We start from the raw sequence: 16,719 nt of genomic DNA, 5'->3' as shown, positions 1-16,719 counted from the left end.
TTGGTAGTTAGGACAATCTGAGGCAGATAAACACACATTGTATTTCATTATGAATCTTCTTACCTATAGTTTAAGAATTGATAGTTGCTCCTAGAGGATGTGAAAAAAAAATATGAGGTTTGTTTTTACCCTTGCAGCTCTCAGTAAGATCAGCTTTGGAAATTCCAGGATGGTAACAAAAAGATAATGGCAAAACCTAACCAATATGTAGCTACTGATCTGCCTTTTTCTTTCTTCCCTTTTTTTTAATGATCCAATTATTCCTGTGCCCTGAAGCTCTTTGTAGTAATTTCCATTAACTGCAGGAATTCTGTTAAGGACAGAGCTGATCAATTGCAATTGCATTTGTGACAGTCTGCTGCTATACTAAACAAGCAAGAGATTTTATCCACTTCAAGGCAATACAACCACCTTTTAACTGTACAAGGAAGATGAGAGACTGCTAGAATAAAAAACATCCATGCCAGATCTTGCAACATTACATTGCTGAATTTTCATGATGACCTGAGAATAAATAACTGAAATAAACCCACCAGAAACACATTCTCTGTTTTATTACAGTAGCCACGTAAAGAGTCAAGCATGTTCCAAATAACGTGTGTTTTAAGGCAAGAAACTGCTCCTTATACTAATAGCACAGTAACAGATGTATTATTCTGACAATGTATTAGCAAACAGAACTATTTAGACAGCTGTATATTTGTGCCACTCAGCCCCTGCTTTCTGGCAATCTATACTACAATCAATCATGTATATAAAGGACCAATGATTTATCATTATCATCAAAGAACTATAGATCTTAGAGATGGCAAAAAGCAAAGAACTTTTTGATCATCTAGTCCATTTCCCTGCTAGTGCAGGAGCTTGAGAGTTAAATTCCAATGAAAGCATAACAGACATACTGTACAGCTCATAAAATGGAGAAGTACTGCTGAAAGCTGTCGTAATGCACAGGATCACGTGGTCTGTTTTACTATATCTTGATAGATGCCTTTTTGTGGTTGCGAACATTCAAAGGTTACATACTCTTTCCTCTGTCCTCCTCAGATACCTTCATTTGCCTCTTCCAATTCAAAACTGAAGGCGGATTGCAATTTGTCCTCAGTCTGTCATCCAGCCCAAGATGTGACTTCCCAGCCTGTAGTGTCAAAAATGAACAATTCACTGAAACTTTCAGACAGGAGCTCTTTCCATCTCATAAATGGGAGGTACCAGTTGTCTAAATTTGATGACGTATTCCACAGTCATCCAGAAAATCAGCTTGCAGGTGCTGTTCTCCAGGGAAGGAGAAAGAAAAATGTCATTATGAATAACACATGGATCTCGGGAGAAAAACCAGATGGCTCAACCTCAGCTACCACAGCAAAAAGCTATTTGTCAGATGTGTTGTCAGCAAGTAATAAAGGTCAAAATCCTGCTGGGGAGAAATCAGCTTCACTGGAAAGAGTAAAAGCATCAGAAATAAAACAAGGTAAAAAGCCTTAACCATGTGATTTTCCCATTGTTATAAAGATATTAATCTTTTGTGTCTGCTCTCTGTGAGACAGACTAAGGGAACGTGCCAACTTTAAAATAATCTATTTTAAGTGTACAGATTCTCTGACCTATGTTACTAATAACTGGAGGTGGCTAGAAAAGGTATTGGAAACAACATTTTTACAACAAATTGAATAAAATTTTACCAACAGTTTTCTTCCATTTTGTCACCAATTCTGCTAATAACACCGCAAACCATCCAAACCTACAGAATTTTCAACATCCAATTTACCTTCCAATTTTCTTTCTACTGTTAGTTTACTATTTTTCACTTCTCTTGGTTTGGATTATGAAAATCAATTAAGTCAGTTTCAGGTTTATTTATAGCCCTTTGCTTCAATGTACAATGGCAAATACTACAGGAGAGTCTTTATTTGTTTAATGACTGTTTCCTTTGGAATCCAAAGAAATATATACTGGACATAGGTTTTATGACAGGTAGTTTTGTTTATTGTCAGTGGATCTTAAATTATACATTTTTCTGTTTAGCTGAATGATAAAGCAGTGTATTCCTGCAGGGTTTAAGATCTGAAAAATATCACTGCATGGCTGTTTAAGTTGTTTCCTAAGGAGCAGACTGGATGCCCCTTACTCATATTGGAAAATACGCACACTCAGGGTGTCCCATTGACTGAAATATGAGTACTGATGAAAGTAACTTTTTATCATTGTGACTAAAGGAAGTCACAATCTGGTCTAAGTGATATCTTCATCCACACATGTTAAGCTTAGCCTGTTGTATCATCCCTGCAGTGTAGTCTCTTTCTCTTTTAGTTGTGGATAGCACCTGGAAGAGATGCATAAAAGCAGAACCCCATAAATCAGTCAGTGATGGAGGCAGTTGGTTTTCAGAGTCAGAGTTTGACACAGAAATGTGAACAGATGATATTAAAAAGGCAATATGGGATATATAGGGTGATACAGGGTAATCTTAGTGCTTCGAGAAGAAGGATAAAGTGATTCAGTGGAGTAGCTCTATGAGTTTTAATTACCATTTGGAAAGCTTTGTTTAACAAGGAATAACTTTTAAAATTATATAGCCTGTATTAGTGAATTTTAGGAAAACATTCCTGCCAGTTCTGTCTTTTTTTTTAGCAGTTTAAACCATGAACAGGGTAGTAAAAATGCCAAAGCCACTGGAGCCTTGGATTATACTGAGTTCCCACCAGCCCTAGCCCTGGTGGAAATTCTCTATTGTGTAGCCAATTCAGAAGATGTAACGGAACCATCATTCTGTACTTTTTAAAAAAAGATTTTTATTTTTTTTTTATCAGTGAAGTACCCATTTTGGCATGTGTCAGTTACATGCTTCTCCTTTCCGAGCTGGTTGATCATTCTTTTGGCCCAGCAGAGGAGTATTTTGCTCATTATTCTACCCTTCAGAGATCAGAAATGCAGGGCATTGACTTGTTGTGAGGACACCTTAACACACATGTACAAGGGCTGTATTTTCATGGGGAAACATCTGTTTTTTGCTTGGGATGGTAAGGGTACAATTACACATGGTAATAATGAAACTGATCCTTGTTCAGAGCCTTCTATAATAGATACGCACCAGCTGCCAAGGGAAAAGCAGAATATTTCAGCATGCTTTCCAGACAGATAAGATTCCCCTTGGGGCTCCAAAACTCAGGCTCTCTGCCTGCAATTCCTAATGCTTAGCCAACAATTCTATAGACACAAACACATAGTAAATAAAATATCAAACTGCCTTGCTTAATGCTAACAAGCTTCCAATATGGAAAACGTGTATATTTTAAAAATGGTAATATGTGTGTTGGTAAAATGATAAAGTACATTAATAGCCATTTTTATTGAAGCTTTGCCTTCCTGATATAAGCTATGAGAGGGATGTTTACTCATAAATTTAGTCTGTAGGCCAAACCCTGGTATATTAAACATGTTACTACATAAGAAGGTTGGCCCAATCATCCCATTGTAGGGCCTTTCTTGTAAGTAATCAGTGGGAATACTTCTGTGAATAGGGTTACTTACCAGAGTATGTTTTGCATATGTGCACCAGCATATATAGTGTAATAGATTCTGATAAACATTTCCTTTGAACACCATCACTATAGTGTAAAGAGAATTATTAAATAAAGCAAATGGATTAATTAAACGAATGCAAGATTGTGTCTTTTTAGACACAGTGGACTTCAATTAAGTACTAATAACCCCTACATATTAAAAAATCTATGTAGCAAGTACATTATTTCTAAATGCAAAAATAAGTGCAAATATAGTGGTTGCCATTAGTTACCATTGGCTAATGGTTATAAGTTAGCTTTCTTATCAGTATAATGGACAAATGTAGAATTTTAGATACTGCGCTGGGAAAATGCCAATTTTTTAATGGTGTCAAGTATCAGAGGTGTAGCCGTGTTAGTCTGGATCTGTATTCACCCATGAAAGCTCATGCTCCAAAACGTCTGTTAGTCTATAAGGTGCCACAGGATTCTTTGCTCCAATTTTTTAATGGTAACCTCCATAGGCTGCTGTATGCAGCAACATAAGAAAAGGCAGTTCACCTTAAGTTTTACTTCCTTAATCTTCCCCTCCATCCCTCTCCAGCACAGCCCCCAATAGAGTGTTCAAGTGAGAAATGATAGGTCAGTTTGTATCTATATATATGAATAAAGACTAGAGGATATATTACATCAACAAACCACGTCCTTCAAATTCTTTAAATATAATAATTCATTATGTATAGAAGCTAGCTCCAAACTGTGCCAATCACAGGCCAGATGGTCCATATATTGGTGTCCTGCCAAGTTGAGGCCTCTGGGACTAGGGCTTGGTGAACTGTTCATAAAGAATAAATCAATGACTGTAGCTCTTTATTCTGTGTGAACAATTTCAATAAAAATCAGACCTGGATAAATAAGTTACATGAACATGTGGCCATGGATTGCTTTCCCACTATTTAAGTCTTTAGAGATTCTCTATTTGTTAATTGTGGACTGTGAGTGGTTACCTTAATCAAATGATATTATTTCTGCTCCAGCTGAATGATCAAAACATTTATGAATGGAAGGAAAATGGATTCCAATATGGCCACACAAACACTTTTAGCATGAAGCTGCATACAGATTCACAAGACTTTAATTTCCCACGCAAATTCTTGCACAGAAAAAGAACTCGTTTAAAAGTTCACAGAAAACAAACAAACAGAGATGACAGTACTTTTTGAAATGAGTGTTCATGAGCATATTTTTGCAATATTTGCCCAGGTTATATTATTTTTTACACATGAGATTCCGGGTCTTAAAGCCAAAGCATTTAATCTTAAGGGCAAACTCTTTAAAAAAATCAATAGAGTATAAATATAATATGAAGTATATGGTGATCTGATGAATAAAGTGTTCATAGGCATTGTCGTGTGAGAATGGTAAAAAAAAAAAAAAAAGCATTCACTTTCTTCTAACACTGAACAAGGAACTTTATTAGAACAAGAAAACCAATAATATTTCTAATGATGCTTTCTCCCTCTTTGACTCTCAGCTTCACTAAAAATCTGATGCCTAAATCCCATTCCCTTCCTGTCCTCTTTTTTTTCTTTTTTTTTTTTTTGGCTACAAATTTAAAAAGACACAATACATATCTTGACAGGCCATAAATGAGTTACCACCTATAACTCCAGGCTCCCTTAGTGTACAGGTTTGAAAGGGAAAATTAAAATGATTACCAATAACATTTTAGAAACCTCTTAAAAAAAAGACATGAAATAGCTTTCCCATTAATAATAAAGTCCCAGTTGTAGTGTCATTAATTCCAGGAGATTCAAGAGATTCCCAAAGGGACACACATGGTCTGTGTAGCCTGTTGCGAGTCAAGGAATCTCCACTGGGGAAGGAGGAGGTTCTGGAAAACCTTTGAAAGGAAATAAGGTGGCAAAACTCATGGCTTTCATTACAAAAGTGGTGGGTTATACCAGCATCCACTTGCAGGTTCACTTGAGGATTTTGAGTTCCCATGAAATGGATATTGAATTCCATTATAACTAAGGACTATATTCTGTCCTCATGTCCTGCATATCTTGTATTTTGTATCATGAAATTTGCATAAGAAAACCAGAGTCAAATCCTGCTCTGAGTCCATCGGGTCTATGAAGAAACTGAGTTAGTGAGGTTTCTCTTGACTGGCATCAGTGTAAATACAAGTAGAATTTGGACCCCTATATTTAAGGTAAAATGCAACATATTTCTTCTGTCCTTAAGAAAGCATGTGTATCTTGTGGACATCACTCCTGCTGTAGAAAGACACTGTCTTAATTTCTCCTTAGAGATAGCTTTTTTGTTTAGGCCTTAAGCTGACTAGCATTAAAGCCACTTATTGAAGCCAGATGAAGTGTGGAGCAAGATTTATACAGTGCAGTCCTTTTGCTAAAGGCCTGATTAAATCAAGAAATGCCTACATGTGTTTGTACATCGACAGTCTCATCAGGTCAGCCAGCTGGTAGCTTTGATTTTAGTCCATTTCTGTTGAGACAACTTCTTCTCCAGGGGTATAAATGGGATGACAGAAGGTGCTAGAATGGAAAACTGACTGTTTCAGAAGCTCTGGCTCATAATACTGTGCTAGGAAGATTACCATTGTCCTTTCTATGGCCTTGATCCTGGATGTCTTTGCATGGTGAAGTACATTGTGTGTAAGGTTGTTGCCTTCTACTACAAGTGTAGGCTTGGCATAAGCACCAGGAGTGTTAAATAGTAGGCAGAGCTCTTTGCATGGCCCCCTTTTCTACTTGAAAATACAAAGGGAAAAAAGAAGTGGGGCCCAGGAAGAGAATGAGTGCCTTTTAGGTTATGTCTACACTCTGAACTAATGTTGAGATTCCCAGCTATCATATTGATACTCACACTAACTCTCCTTGAGCTAGTCAAAGTATAAATAGTAGTGTAGCCATCATAACATGGGCAATGGCGGCACAGCTTAACCATGCCAAATACAAACCCACCTGAAGCCAGTGGATACATACTCGGCACTATTACGCTATGCTGCTGCCTGTGCTACCACAGCTACACGGCTATTTATACTCACATTATATGTCTTCACTACGGGGGTAAGTTGACCTATGTTACGGTACTCCAGCTATGTGAATAATGTAGCTGAAGTCAACATAGCTTAGGTCGACTTACCCAGGTGTCTTCACTGCATCGATGGGAGACACTCTCTGGTCAACTTCGCTTACTCTTCTTGGCGAGGTGGGGTACCGGAGTCAACCGGAGAGTGCTCTGCCATCAATTTAGCAGGTCTTCACCAGACCCGCTAAATCGATCTCTGCTGCATCAATTGCAGCAGTGTCAATCTCCCCATAGTGAAGACCAGCCTTACCTCAATGAGAGTTAGGGTGAGTATGTGAGCTGGGAATCACACACTTAGCTCATAGTGTAGACATAGCCTTAGAAGACCTACATTTAAACCCAATCAAACTAATAAGGGACGTAGCTAGACAGTTCTCTCTTAGGCATCTCTACTTCTACAAGACAGGAGTATCTTTGCAGCTATGAATCAGCATTCTCAATAATGAATGACTGGATCCATGTGTCCTTCACATTATTTTTTTTTTACCATGTGTTTATACCTTACACTGTGCACCTTTGCTGTCCAGGATTAAATCTACCTGGGAAAATCCAAATTCAGATAGTTAATCTCTAGAGGACTTTTGTTAACCCCTCTACCCCTATAATGCAAGCAAAATGATGTGTTCATTCCTTACAGAATTCAGGGTTGTGAAACAAATGCTGAAGAGATAAAAAGTTGTAACTTTTGGAGTAAACAATTTATAGCAATCCAGAGATAAACCAGAGCATCATATGACAAATGATGGGTCAGATTCACCGTTATGCTTCAGCAACTTTGTGTCACTCTAGTGATGCAGATCAGCTGTAAGCCTGGCTTACTCAGTAGGTTAAAACAGGAAGCAGCCAGAGTAGGGATGAATCTGGCCCCAAATCTCAGTATATTAACTGTTCCCTTCAGCCTGGTCTACACTATGGGGGGGGGGTCGAACTAAGGTACGAATAGCGTAGCTGAAGTCGAACTACCTTAGTTTGAATTTCCTACCTGTCCAGACGCCGCGGGATCGAACTCCGCGGCTCCCTCGTTGACAGCACACAGCAGATGTTTAGGACAGTGGAGAGCAATAAAAGCTAGCAAAGTCCTGCCTTTCTTGTTGCTTTGCAGGTAGAGTGGCTGGTTGGAAACACGAGAGAAATAATTTCTTGTGGGTCTCAGGTTCTGAGAATGTGCTTACGGAGCTTCCCACCTGAAGCAGCTTTTACCAGCCAGTCATGAATGTGCTGCATCACACTGTGAGGCCTTGGCCTGCTAAACCCAGGGTTGTGAGTTCAATCCTTGAGGGGGCCACTTAGGGATCTGGGGCAAAAATTGGTCCTGCTAGTGAAGGCAGGGGGCTGGACTCGATGACCTTTCAAGGTCCCTTCCAGTTCTAGGAGATTGGTAATCTCCAATTATTACCTTTATTACCTTAGCATAATCAATTACCTCAGATTAGATATATCACTTGTGTGGTAGGCTAGGCATGTGATTTGGACAAGTGACTCCCTGCTTAACATCAACAGATAAAAGCAAACAAGGACTCTTAGCTTCCTGTTCTCACAAGAACAGAAATAGGTGCCCAAACACAGTAGTGATGGACATGGCATGAAAACATGGATGGAGGGACTGACAGAAGTCCTACTCTTGTTGCATGAAAATTATATTACAATACAGAGATTGTCATGCCTCCACCTTCCTTGGGTTTTTACTAATTTTATTTAGACAATAGCAAGAGCATCTGAAAGGCCAAGGCCTCACAGTGTGATGCATTGACAAAACACAGCCTTCAGTTTCATAAATTGCTCTGCCATGAGTAAAAGAATTGGCCACCTCAGATAATGGCAGTAAATGAAAAAGATATCAAAATTCTCCAGTGAGGGAGAAGCTCTTTCTTTTTTATTTTAAAAGGACTATATTTCAATTGCTTGAGCAACTCCAAGTGCCTTGGAAGTGAGGCACTTTGTAAATAAAGTAATTGTACTATTATTATTATGCAGTGGTAATTTGTGTTATATTCTTTTGAATATAAAGAAACTCAGATTTTGTTCCCCAAACTAACTCTAATCAGAAAAGAGGTCACATAATCCCATCGATATAATTTACATATTGGATATTAAGAACTAGATTTGAATCCTATGCTGAATATCAGATTGTGACTATTTCTATGTTCTCTGTTAAACCAAGGTCATAATACTTCCGTTTTCTGTCTCTCCTCACACACCCTGGAAACTTAGGGGCTTGTTCCTTCTAATCCTCACAAAATCACATAACTGAGCAAAATAACCAGGAGACTGAGGCAGTGCCCCTTGATATCAGTGCAAAGAATCCCATTTCCATCAATGTGCTTTACATTGGGTTCTATATGCATAATATCCTCCATACCCTCCCCTTCTCTATCATTTAATTTCTTCATTTCCTGAGCTTTTCGAGGATCATATTGTGCAACCATGTGCAGCGTGCCTGTTGGGCTTACCCATGATACTGTGGTAATAGGACACCATTGTAATCATAGCTCATGCTCAATTTACATGTATCAGTTCCACTGAGCGCTTTTGTTATTAGATTGAGCGTTCTTACATAGACCCCAGAGCCATGATTAATGTTATTGGTGCTTTGTTCATTTTCACTTTCTTGACTCTTGCTTGTCTTCCTTTCCTGAAACAGTGGGAAACCTGATGTTTTAGAATGATTGAAGCTGACGACTTGAGGGCACCCACCACCTTGAAAACCGGTGGTCCTTTTGTATCAATTTAGCCCTATCCCATAGCCCTATGTCACTAGTTTAACTCAAAGAGTAAAGGAAAGTAAAGGGCTGTGCTACATGGCCCAGTCAGACAGGATGCATTTTATCTAATTCTATCACGCAGCCACAGCTGTTCTTGTATAGCAGTCCTCATCTAAAAGGCTGGACCTGTGTAGTATTAAGCTTCCAGGCTAAAGAAAACCATGTTACAAGAAGAAAAAAAAAACATAGCCAGGAGACATCCATCTGACTCAGTAATACAAGAAATAAATATTAATAAACATAAGAAAATGCCTCTTAAGGCTTCAATTACAAAGAAATAATTTTAAAGTATTAAAAATGTTACAGAGGAGCTAGGTGCCCAGATCTCATTGACTTTTCATGGGAGCTGGGTGCCTAACTGCCCCTTTTGCCTTTGAAAATCTTCCCCCTGAATGATTTAACTCAGTCACGGATTCATATTGGGCCAAGCATTCAGTCTTCTTATTACGGGAAGCTCACATTGAAGTGTCGCACATTGTAAAGCCACCTGAGCAAGAACACCAGGGTTTGACTCATTGAGACTGTGGGTTTGTTTTTCTTAAAACTCATTAAGGAATAGCACTGCTGAAAAGGCTTGTACTGTGAACCATCAAGAGGCTCTGGAATTGACTTCCAATTTACAAAGAAAATGTAACCCTCAACCAAATGTTGGAGTTAATGGGAAGCTGTAAGGACTCTAGTTTTTAAACAAATGCACATATTGGATGGCCTTCAGTTGACCACCACTTTGCTTGGAGAACCAACGACATTGTCTTGTTGGCTCAGTTTGGTGAATCGCTGCTGCTGCTGGCTAATGTAGTCAGGCAAGAAGCAGCAGTTATGGTCTTGTTATTAATCCAGACAAAACAAAGTCCCCTGATCATTATCCTTAAGCAGTCTCTAGCTCCAGATTACAACCAGCTCAGTGTTAACTTGTCTGGATGGGACAACAAACAGGTGGCAATTGTCAAATACTTGGGCAGTGTCATAGGCAGTGCTGGAGGATACTTGAAAGATGTGAACACTCATGTAGCAGCAACTGTTGCTATGTTTGGGGCCCTTCAGCAACTTCTGTGGGGACGTTGTGACACTAAGCTTGCTATGAAGCTGCAGATCTATAGAACCACGGCTATACCGACTCTGTTGTATGGCAGTGAAACCTGGAAACTGAGGAAGGCTGAAGAGCACCAGAATGATGCTTTTGATTCTTGTCATCTTCCTTAGCTGCTCAATAGTAGTGGCAGGACACGATCAAGAATGAGGATATTCAAAGCCAAACCCAGCAACCACCTCCCTCAGCACTGGTTCAGTTTTGGTGGCTTTTTTGGTATGGACACATTAGGATGGGAGACCAATGAATTCTGAAGTATGTTTACCAAGGAATGCTGCTACACAGCCAGTGAGCATACGGTTGTCAAAAGTTTCAGTGGCACGATAAGATGGTCAGTGATAGACATAAACTGAGTATCCAGCTAGGCGGCCTTAAGGACCTAGCTGGTGCTCCATCTGCAGTGAGGCTTAAGTCCCTTTAGTATTTGCCATGATGATGATGACATATTGAGAGAGACTTTTTTCCCCCCTCTCAGGTGATATCAATCCCTTATTGGGGAAGCCTTTAAATGCGCTATGTTTTGAATGAGTGAATGACAAATGGTGCTCTTTACCACTCTCTCTGCACGGGGGACTTGGCCACAATAGAACCTTCTTGTAAACTGAGTGATCAGTAGAGAAAATGTGAGTAAAATGTGCCAGTTGATACTTTTGATATTCTCCATCTGGATGGCGGTTGCTTCCTTGCACTAAGGAAAATGGGGTTTACATATTTCTAAGCAATCTGTTCAATTTCTTTCAACCCAGAGGGAAATTTAGCTATTCCATCCATATGGGGTGTGCATTATTACATTTAACACAGATGTTGCACTTTGTTTGTCTCTCCCTTATGAGTTGCTCAGATTCTCCAAGCAGATTTCTTAATTTTTGGAACAAAAGACCCTTTTCTCCCAAGTGCAGACTTACATTTAGTTGTCTCAGGTGGGTGGCAGGAAAAGACATTGGGTGCAGGTTAGTTTTTGCTCTGTTTTGGGTCCATATTCTTCCATTTAGGCAGGTGGTCATTGCTTCTGTAAAATATGAGACATTTTACTAGAGTAGAAATATTTAAAAAAACATAAAATAGATTAGAATAAAAGAATAGTCTGTTAGATTAATGGTTTTCATACTGGGGACCACTTCTTAAAACAGAGATTTTCTTCAGGATTGGGGAGAGAGATATCCATGTCATGCTTTCCATGTGTCCACTATAGGAACATAGGAATTACCATACTGGCTCAGACCATGGCTCATCTAGCCTAATATCCTGTCACTGCAGTAGCTACTGCCAGATGCTTGACAGAATGGTTCAAGAAACTCTACAGTGGAATAATCTGCACACTGGAGAAATTTCTTTCTGACCCCAACATTATATACAGATATTAATTAAATAACCAGCAGAAGGATGCATATGAAAAATAAAAACATAAATAATGTAAATACTATGACATTTAGATTTGTTTAGTATATGAATCCCCTTTTCTATGGCCTTTGGTGGGACTGGCTTTCTAACAGATGCAAAACACCCCTCTTTGCCCTTCTCAAACATGCAAAGAAGCATTATCACATTAAGAATCACCTCAGACAACTTAGACTTTCAGTGCAACCTCAGAAAACTTCACCTGAAGCCTCATTCATTTCAGTTCTAAAATGCCCTCTTTGATTTTAAAATCCTCCATAGACTCGTGCCTGGCCAACCTACAGGCCTTCTGTCTCTTTTAACTCCTTCCCACCTCTCTTATTTCTCAAGTGCTGGCCACATAAGCTTGTGTCTGTTGTGTCTGTTGAGAACCTTCTCCCCTGAAGCTTTTGTTATCTGAAGCAGCTATCCTGTATCCTTCCACTGCTCAGATTTTCCATCTCCTTTCAAATCCTAGTTGAAAATACATGTTTTGTCTGACATATATATCTCCTAAATTCTCTCTCTGCCTTTGTTGTTTTTTATTTGACTCTACAATTCTGTTATGGACATCAAAGATGTGAAGTCTTGTGAGAGATAATTTGCAAAGCTGTTACACAGAAAATTGTGTTTTGTTGCAATGAAATTGCTGAATTCTAAATGCAAAATATTAGATTGCATTGGACCACTTAGAAATTTTTCTGTTGGAGTCTGAGAAAACAGCTTTCACTTTTCAGTCAAGGAGATCCCATTCCATAATTCCGTGCATGTTTATATAAAATATACATATTGAATCTTATTTTCCCTTCACAAGATACATTTGGAGGTGCTAGTACATTGCAGCAAAAGGGCACACTATACAAATCAGATAAACATAGATCGACAAGTGGCCTATGTCTAAAAAACACTTTGAATTGGAAATATCATGTGTTACACTGCTGCAAAAATGACGCTGCAGCATGACCAGATGGAGACCAGCCAAGGAAACTGCAGGGGCTTAGTCTGTAAAAAAATAGACAGTGAGTCATTCCTGTCTAGCATTCAGTCCTGTATATTTTTGATCATTTTGGCCTCTTTCTTTTCACCAGGTGTTCTGAGTTGTTTTCTCTTTCCCAGTTTTGTTCAGATGGCTGGTTTCTCTGGGCATTAAGAATAGCTCAGTTTGATTTCTGTTTAGTCATGTACATCTGAAATGCAGATATTGGAGATGAATACTTTATAGCTCTAAGTAAATATGATTGTATTCTGGTTGTTTTTTAATAATTTGCCATAAGGAAGAGTGGCTGATCAGCCTCAGATCACTTGGAAACTTACCCGTGGAATTCCTCTTAATTAAAATAGCTTTGCTGCTGCTGCTAAATTGCTGTGTCAGGAGACAACCCCACGGGCACTGATCAGTGAGAGCAAGTACCGCTTCCAAATGTGCTGATTCAGCATAAAATAGGAAATTTAGTAAAGCTGTTTCTTGTATCTGGAGTTTTGTTCAGCTTCAATCTTTCTCAAACAGTTGTCGCTTACTACTAAGACCTTGTGCAAGGTAGTATTACTCCAGCGTAAGTGCAAGTGGAGGCCACAAATGATTTCACATGAGGTTATATGCTAAGTATAGTAAATCTTAAGCCCTCTGTACACCTACTTCCTTTCAAGAAGGCAGGTTAAAAAAGGCTTGGAGAGAGAATTGGCATGTCTAAGGGGATTGACCGCACTGTGGGGCGGGTGGGGGGGTAGCAGTGCTTTGTGGCGGGGGGAGAAAGATCAGAAACTGCTACAAAAAGGTGGGCGATGCTCAGCTTTGCGGTGCTGACTCGCGCCCTGGGAATGTGAGAGCAGGAAGCCTTTAAAAGGTACAAGCCCTGGCATTGGAAGTCCTTTCTCCATGCAGCAGGTAAGGCAGCATACACCCTCCCTCATCCCGAGGTGCAAATATCAGGTTGGGTTAGGACTTGTTGTGGGCATTACACTAGTCGCTCGGTTGTAAGGTGACTGGGAAGGAATTTTTCCCTCACCACCATATCGGCTTTGTGGAGTGAGGTTTTTGCACCTTCTTCACAGCGGGTGTCAGGGAGGACCTATTATGGTGAGGAAAAAAGAGCAGTTAGGCTGTATGTCACAACTTATTTTGTAAGTGCAGGGCAGATGTCCAGTGCAGGTGGTACACTGGCAGGCAGCCAGTGACCAGATAAATGGCCTGGTAAAGGAAGTGCTTGTTAAAGGAATGAAACGAGTGTGTGTGTGGGGGGGAAGGTGGGGCACCTATGAATAGTACAGCAGGGAGCCAACCCCCCTTTCTTTTAGCCCACCTTAACCCTCCTATGATGGGAGAGGGGGTAGATGGTAAGGTCCAAGCCATGGGTTGGCTGGTGGACCTGGATGGAAAATAAAAGGGGGCTGGTGGAAGCTGTAGGTAGTTATTTGAATGAACATGGAGTTGCCTGCACTGTACACTTTTATCTGCTAGGTAGTCCCAGACCACTAATATTAAAGTTGCAGCCTGATTAAATCCATATCAGTGTCTCCTGTTTTTCTTTCGCTATAGCCAGACAAGGGCTTAACTGCAGTCCTGCTCATGATAAAGAGCTAAGTGCTCCTGTGAACAGACAGGGCTGACTCGGTGGTGCTCTCATTAATGGAATTGGTTGCCCTATGACATACATTTTACTTTGCATTTATACGTGCAATATCTGCATCCTCTCTGTGTAGCATCGAGTTCTAAATGTTTATGCTGTGTACTTGAGTGGAGTGCCCAACATAAAATGAATAATAAGAATAAATAATCCAAATGAATCCACAAATCCTGGAGCTGAGGGCATGGAGGAGTGAGCCTTTAGCCCAAACCCTTCCTGAAAACCCATTTTTTATCTACTACTTACCTACCTCCATTGAGGACTCTTGCCAGATAGAGCAATGTCCCAGGCATCCAGCCGGAAAGTCCACAGATCCCATCCTGTTTGCAATCAGTAGGTTTCCATTGCAGTGAAAATGGAAATATGGCTCCCCGCAGAGCTTATCTTCCATTTCCCCAAAGTGCAATGGAACAAAGTGTATCCCACACTCTGTTCAGAAGCTGTGAGAATCACTTTCTCAGTGCTCCTTGGGCTCCTGCTTGGATGGGGTTCTGACCTGAGTCCCACATAAGACTGGGTGTTGCCTACAAAGAACAATGTTATAATGTATGTGACAGGGCATACCAGGCCTTCATGACCCATTGCTTTTCTGTACCCTGCCCCAGGAAACAGCTTTCTGAGAGGAAAAGAGCAGCAAGTATTATTAGAGCTTTAGCCTTGCCTAGAAAAGCATCTTGGGAGGAGCCATTTTGGGAACCATTGACATCTGGTCCTCCGCTACTAGAAGGGCTGGGGCTCAGCAATAGCCAATCAAAGCCCTGCAGCCCAAATTAAAAGGAGCTGTCTGCTCCTAGCTCTGAGTGGGTCATATACCAAGAACAGAAGCGGGTATGGATTCAATTAACTGCGCTTCAGCAATTCCTGTCAATATAATGGTTCCTTAACTATGTTGGGTATGGGCCAGCAGAAAGGGTATGTCTACACTGCAGTTAGACACCCGCAGCTGGCCCATGCCAGCTGACTTGGGCTTGTGGGATACGGGCTAAGAGGCTGTTTAGACATTTGAGCTCGGGCTCCAGCCTGAGCTCTGGGACTCTCCTCCCTCAGAGGCTCCTAGAGCCTGAGCTCCAGCCCGATCCCGAACATCTACACCACAATTAATTAAATCAACTGCTGGGTAGACATACCCAAAATTGCCCTAGGATCAGGGAATTGAGAATGGCTCCTTTGCATTTTTCTCTCTTAGCCGTGCTCAGCACTTACTGGGTGCACCTGAGGATCCAGACCATTCTTCACTTATTACAAAAGGGAATGAACTCCAATTGTTTGTGCAAATGGAACATTCAACAAAAAGCATGATCCCATAGTTGGTCCTGGACATGAATACTGTTGTCACTGCCCTGGAGTCATAATTCACACAAATGTACAGACTCTTTCTATTTCATTTATACCACAAAAATATGAAAACAGAGAAAGGTAAAATGTAATAAAGACTTCAATACACAGGTAGTGCAGCCAGCCTAAGGAGCTGAGCTCAATCGACAGGCCAACATCTATGGAAGTACCAAGGTCATGCTTTGGGTAGATTGATGGTGACAGCATTCAGGCAACTGATGCTGCAGTTTTAGCAATAATTTCCTTGAAGCTTGATTTATGCTTTCTCAGGCAGTTGCATCCTTTAAGTATTCAGCTGGTGTATCCTAGAGGTATCTGGGGACAGCAAATAGCCAGTTTTTTAAATTTCTTGCCTGGAAATTGGCATGATACATTTTAGACAAATACTCTTGTGTTTCCTGCAGCACTTCTTATACTAAATTTACTTTCACAAATAAACAGCATTCCACTCGTACACATAAAATATATGCCTGGTTCTGTCTAGCAGCCAACAAAGGTAGGTCTTGTTAACTGTTGGCATCTTTGACCAAATTTTCAAAATGGCCACAACCAGAACACTGAATCTGGTGCCTGCTATTTATGGTCAATGCATACTTCTAGGCACCCAAAATGATGCCCCCAAATCGTCTTCATTCAGAATTGCAGGCACTAGTTTAATGGCCATGTTTTTGTTCCCCACCCCTTCTTAAATTTAAAAAGGCTAAAGTACAGCCCTGGGGTTAATTCCAGCTCACAACCAAACTCTTCTGTATTTGGGAGGTGTGAACCTTGTGAAAAGATAAGTTCCTGGCCTCAAGGGCCTTGCTGTTTGCTAGACAAATCATAGACAATGCAAGATGAAGGGTGAGGGGGAAGACAATAATAAATGAGGGATAGAAGAACTACTCTCTGTGGTTCTGAATGGGCCTGCT

The 16,719-nt window shown here is 40.3% G+C and overlaps 1 protein-coding gene across 1 annotated transcript in view; it reads left to right on the top strand.

Moving 5' to 3' along the window:
* Nucleotides 1-16,719, top strand: part of C5H4orf50 (chromosome 5 C4orf50 homolog) — a 64,763-nt gene that overhangs the window by 40,542 nt on the left and 7,502 nt on the right. The window contains exon 15 of the mRNA XM_045018513.1: nt 1,048-1,471. Coding sequence (XP_044874448.1) covers nt 1,048-1,471 — 424 coding nt within the window. The remainder of the gene's footprint in view (nt 1-1,047; nt 1,472-16,719) is intronic.

This window comes from Mauremys mutica, chromosome 5, assembly GCF_020497125.1.
Source record: "Mauremys mutica isolate MM-2020 ecotype Southern chromosome 5, ASM2049712v1, whole genome shotgun sequence".
Classification (NCBI taxonomy): domain Eukaryota; kingdom Metazoa; phylum Chordata; order Testudines; family Geoemydidae; genus Mauremys; species Mauremys mutica.
Note: the sequence above shows the minus strand (reverse complement) of the source record. Positions and strands in the feature narration are given on the sequence as shown.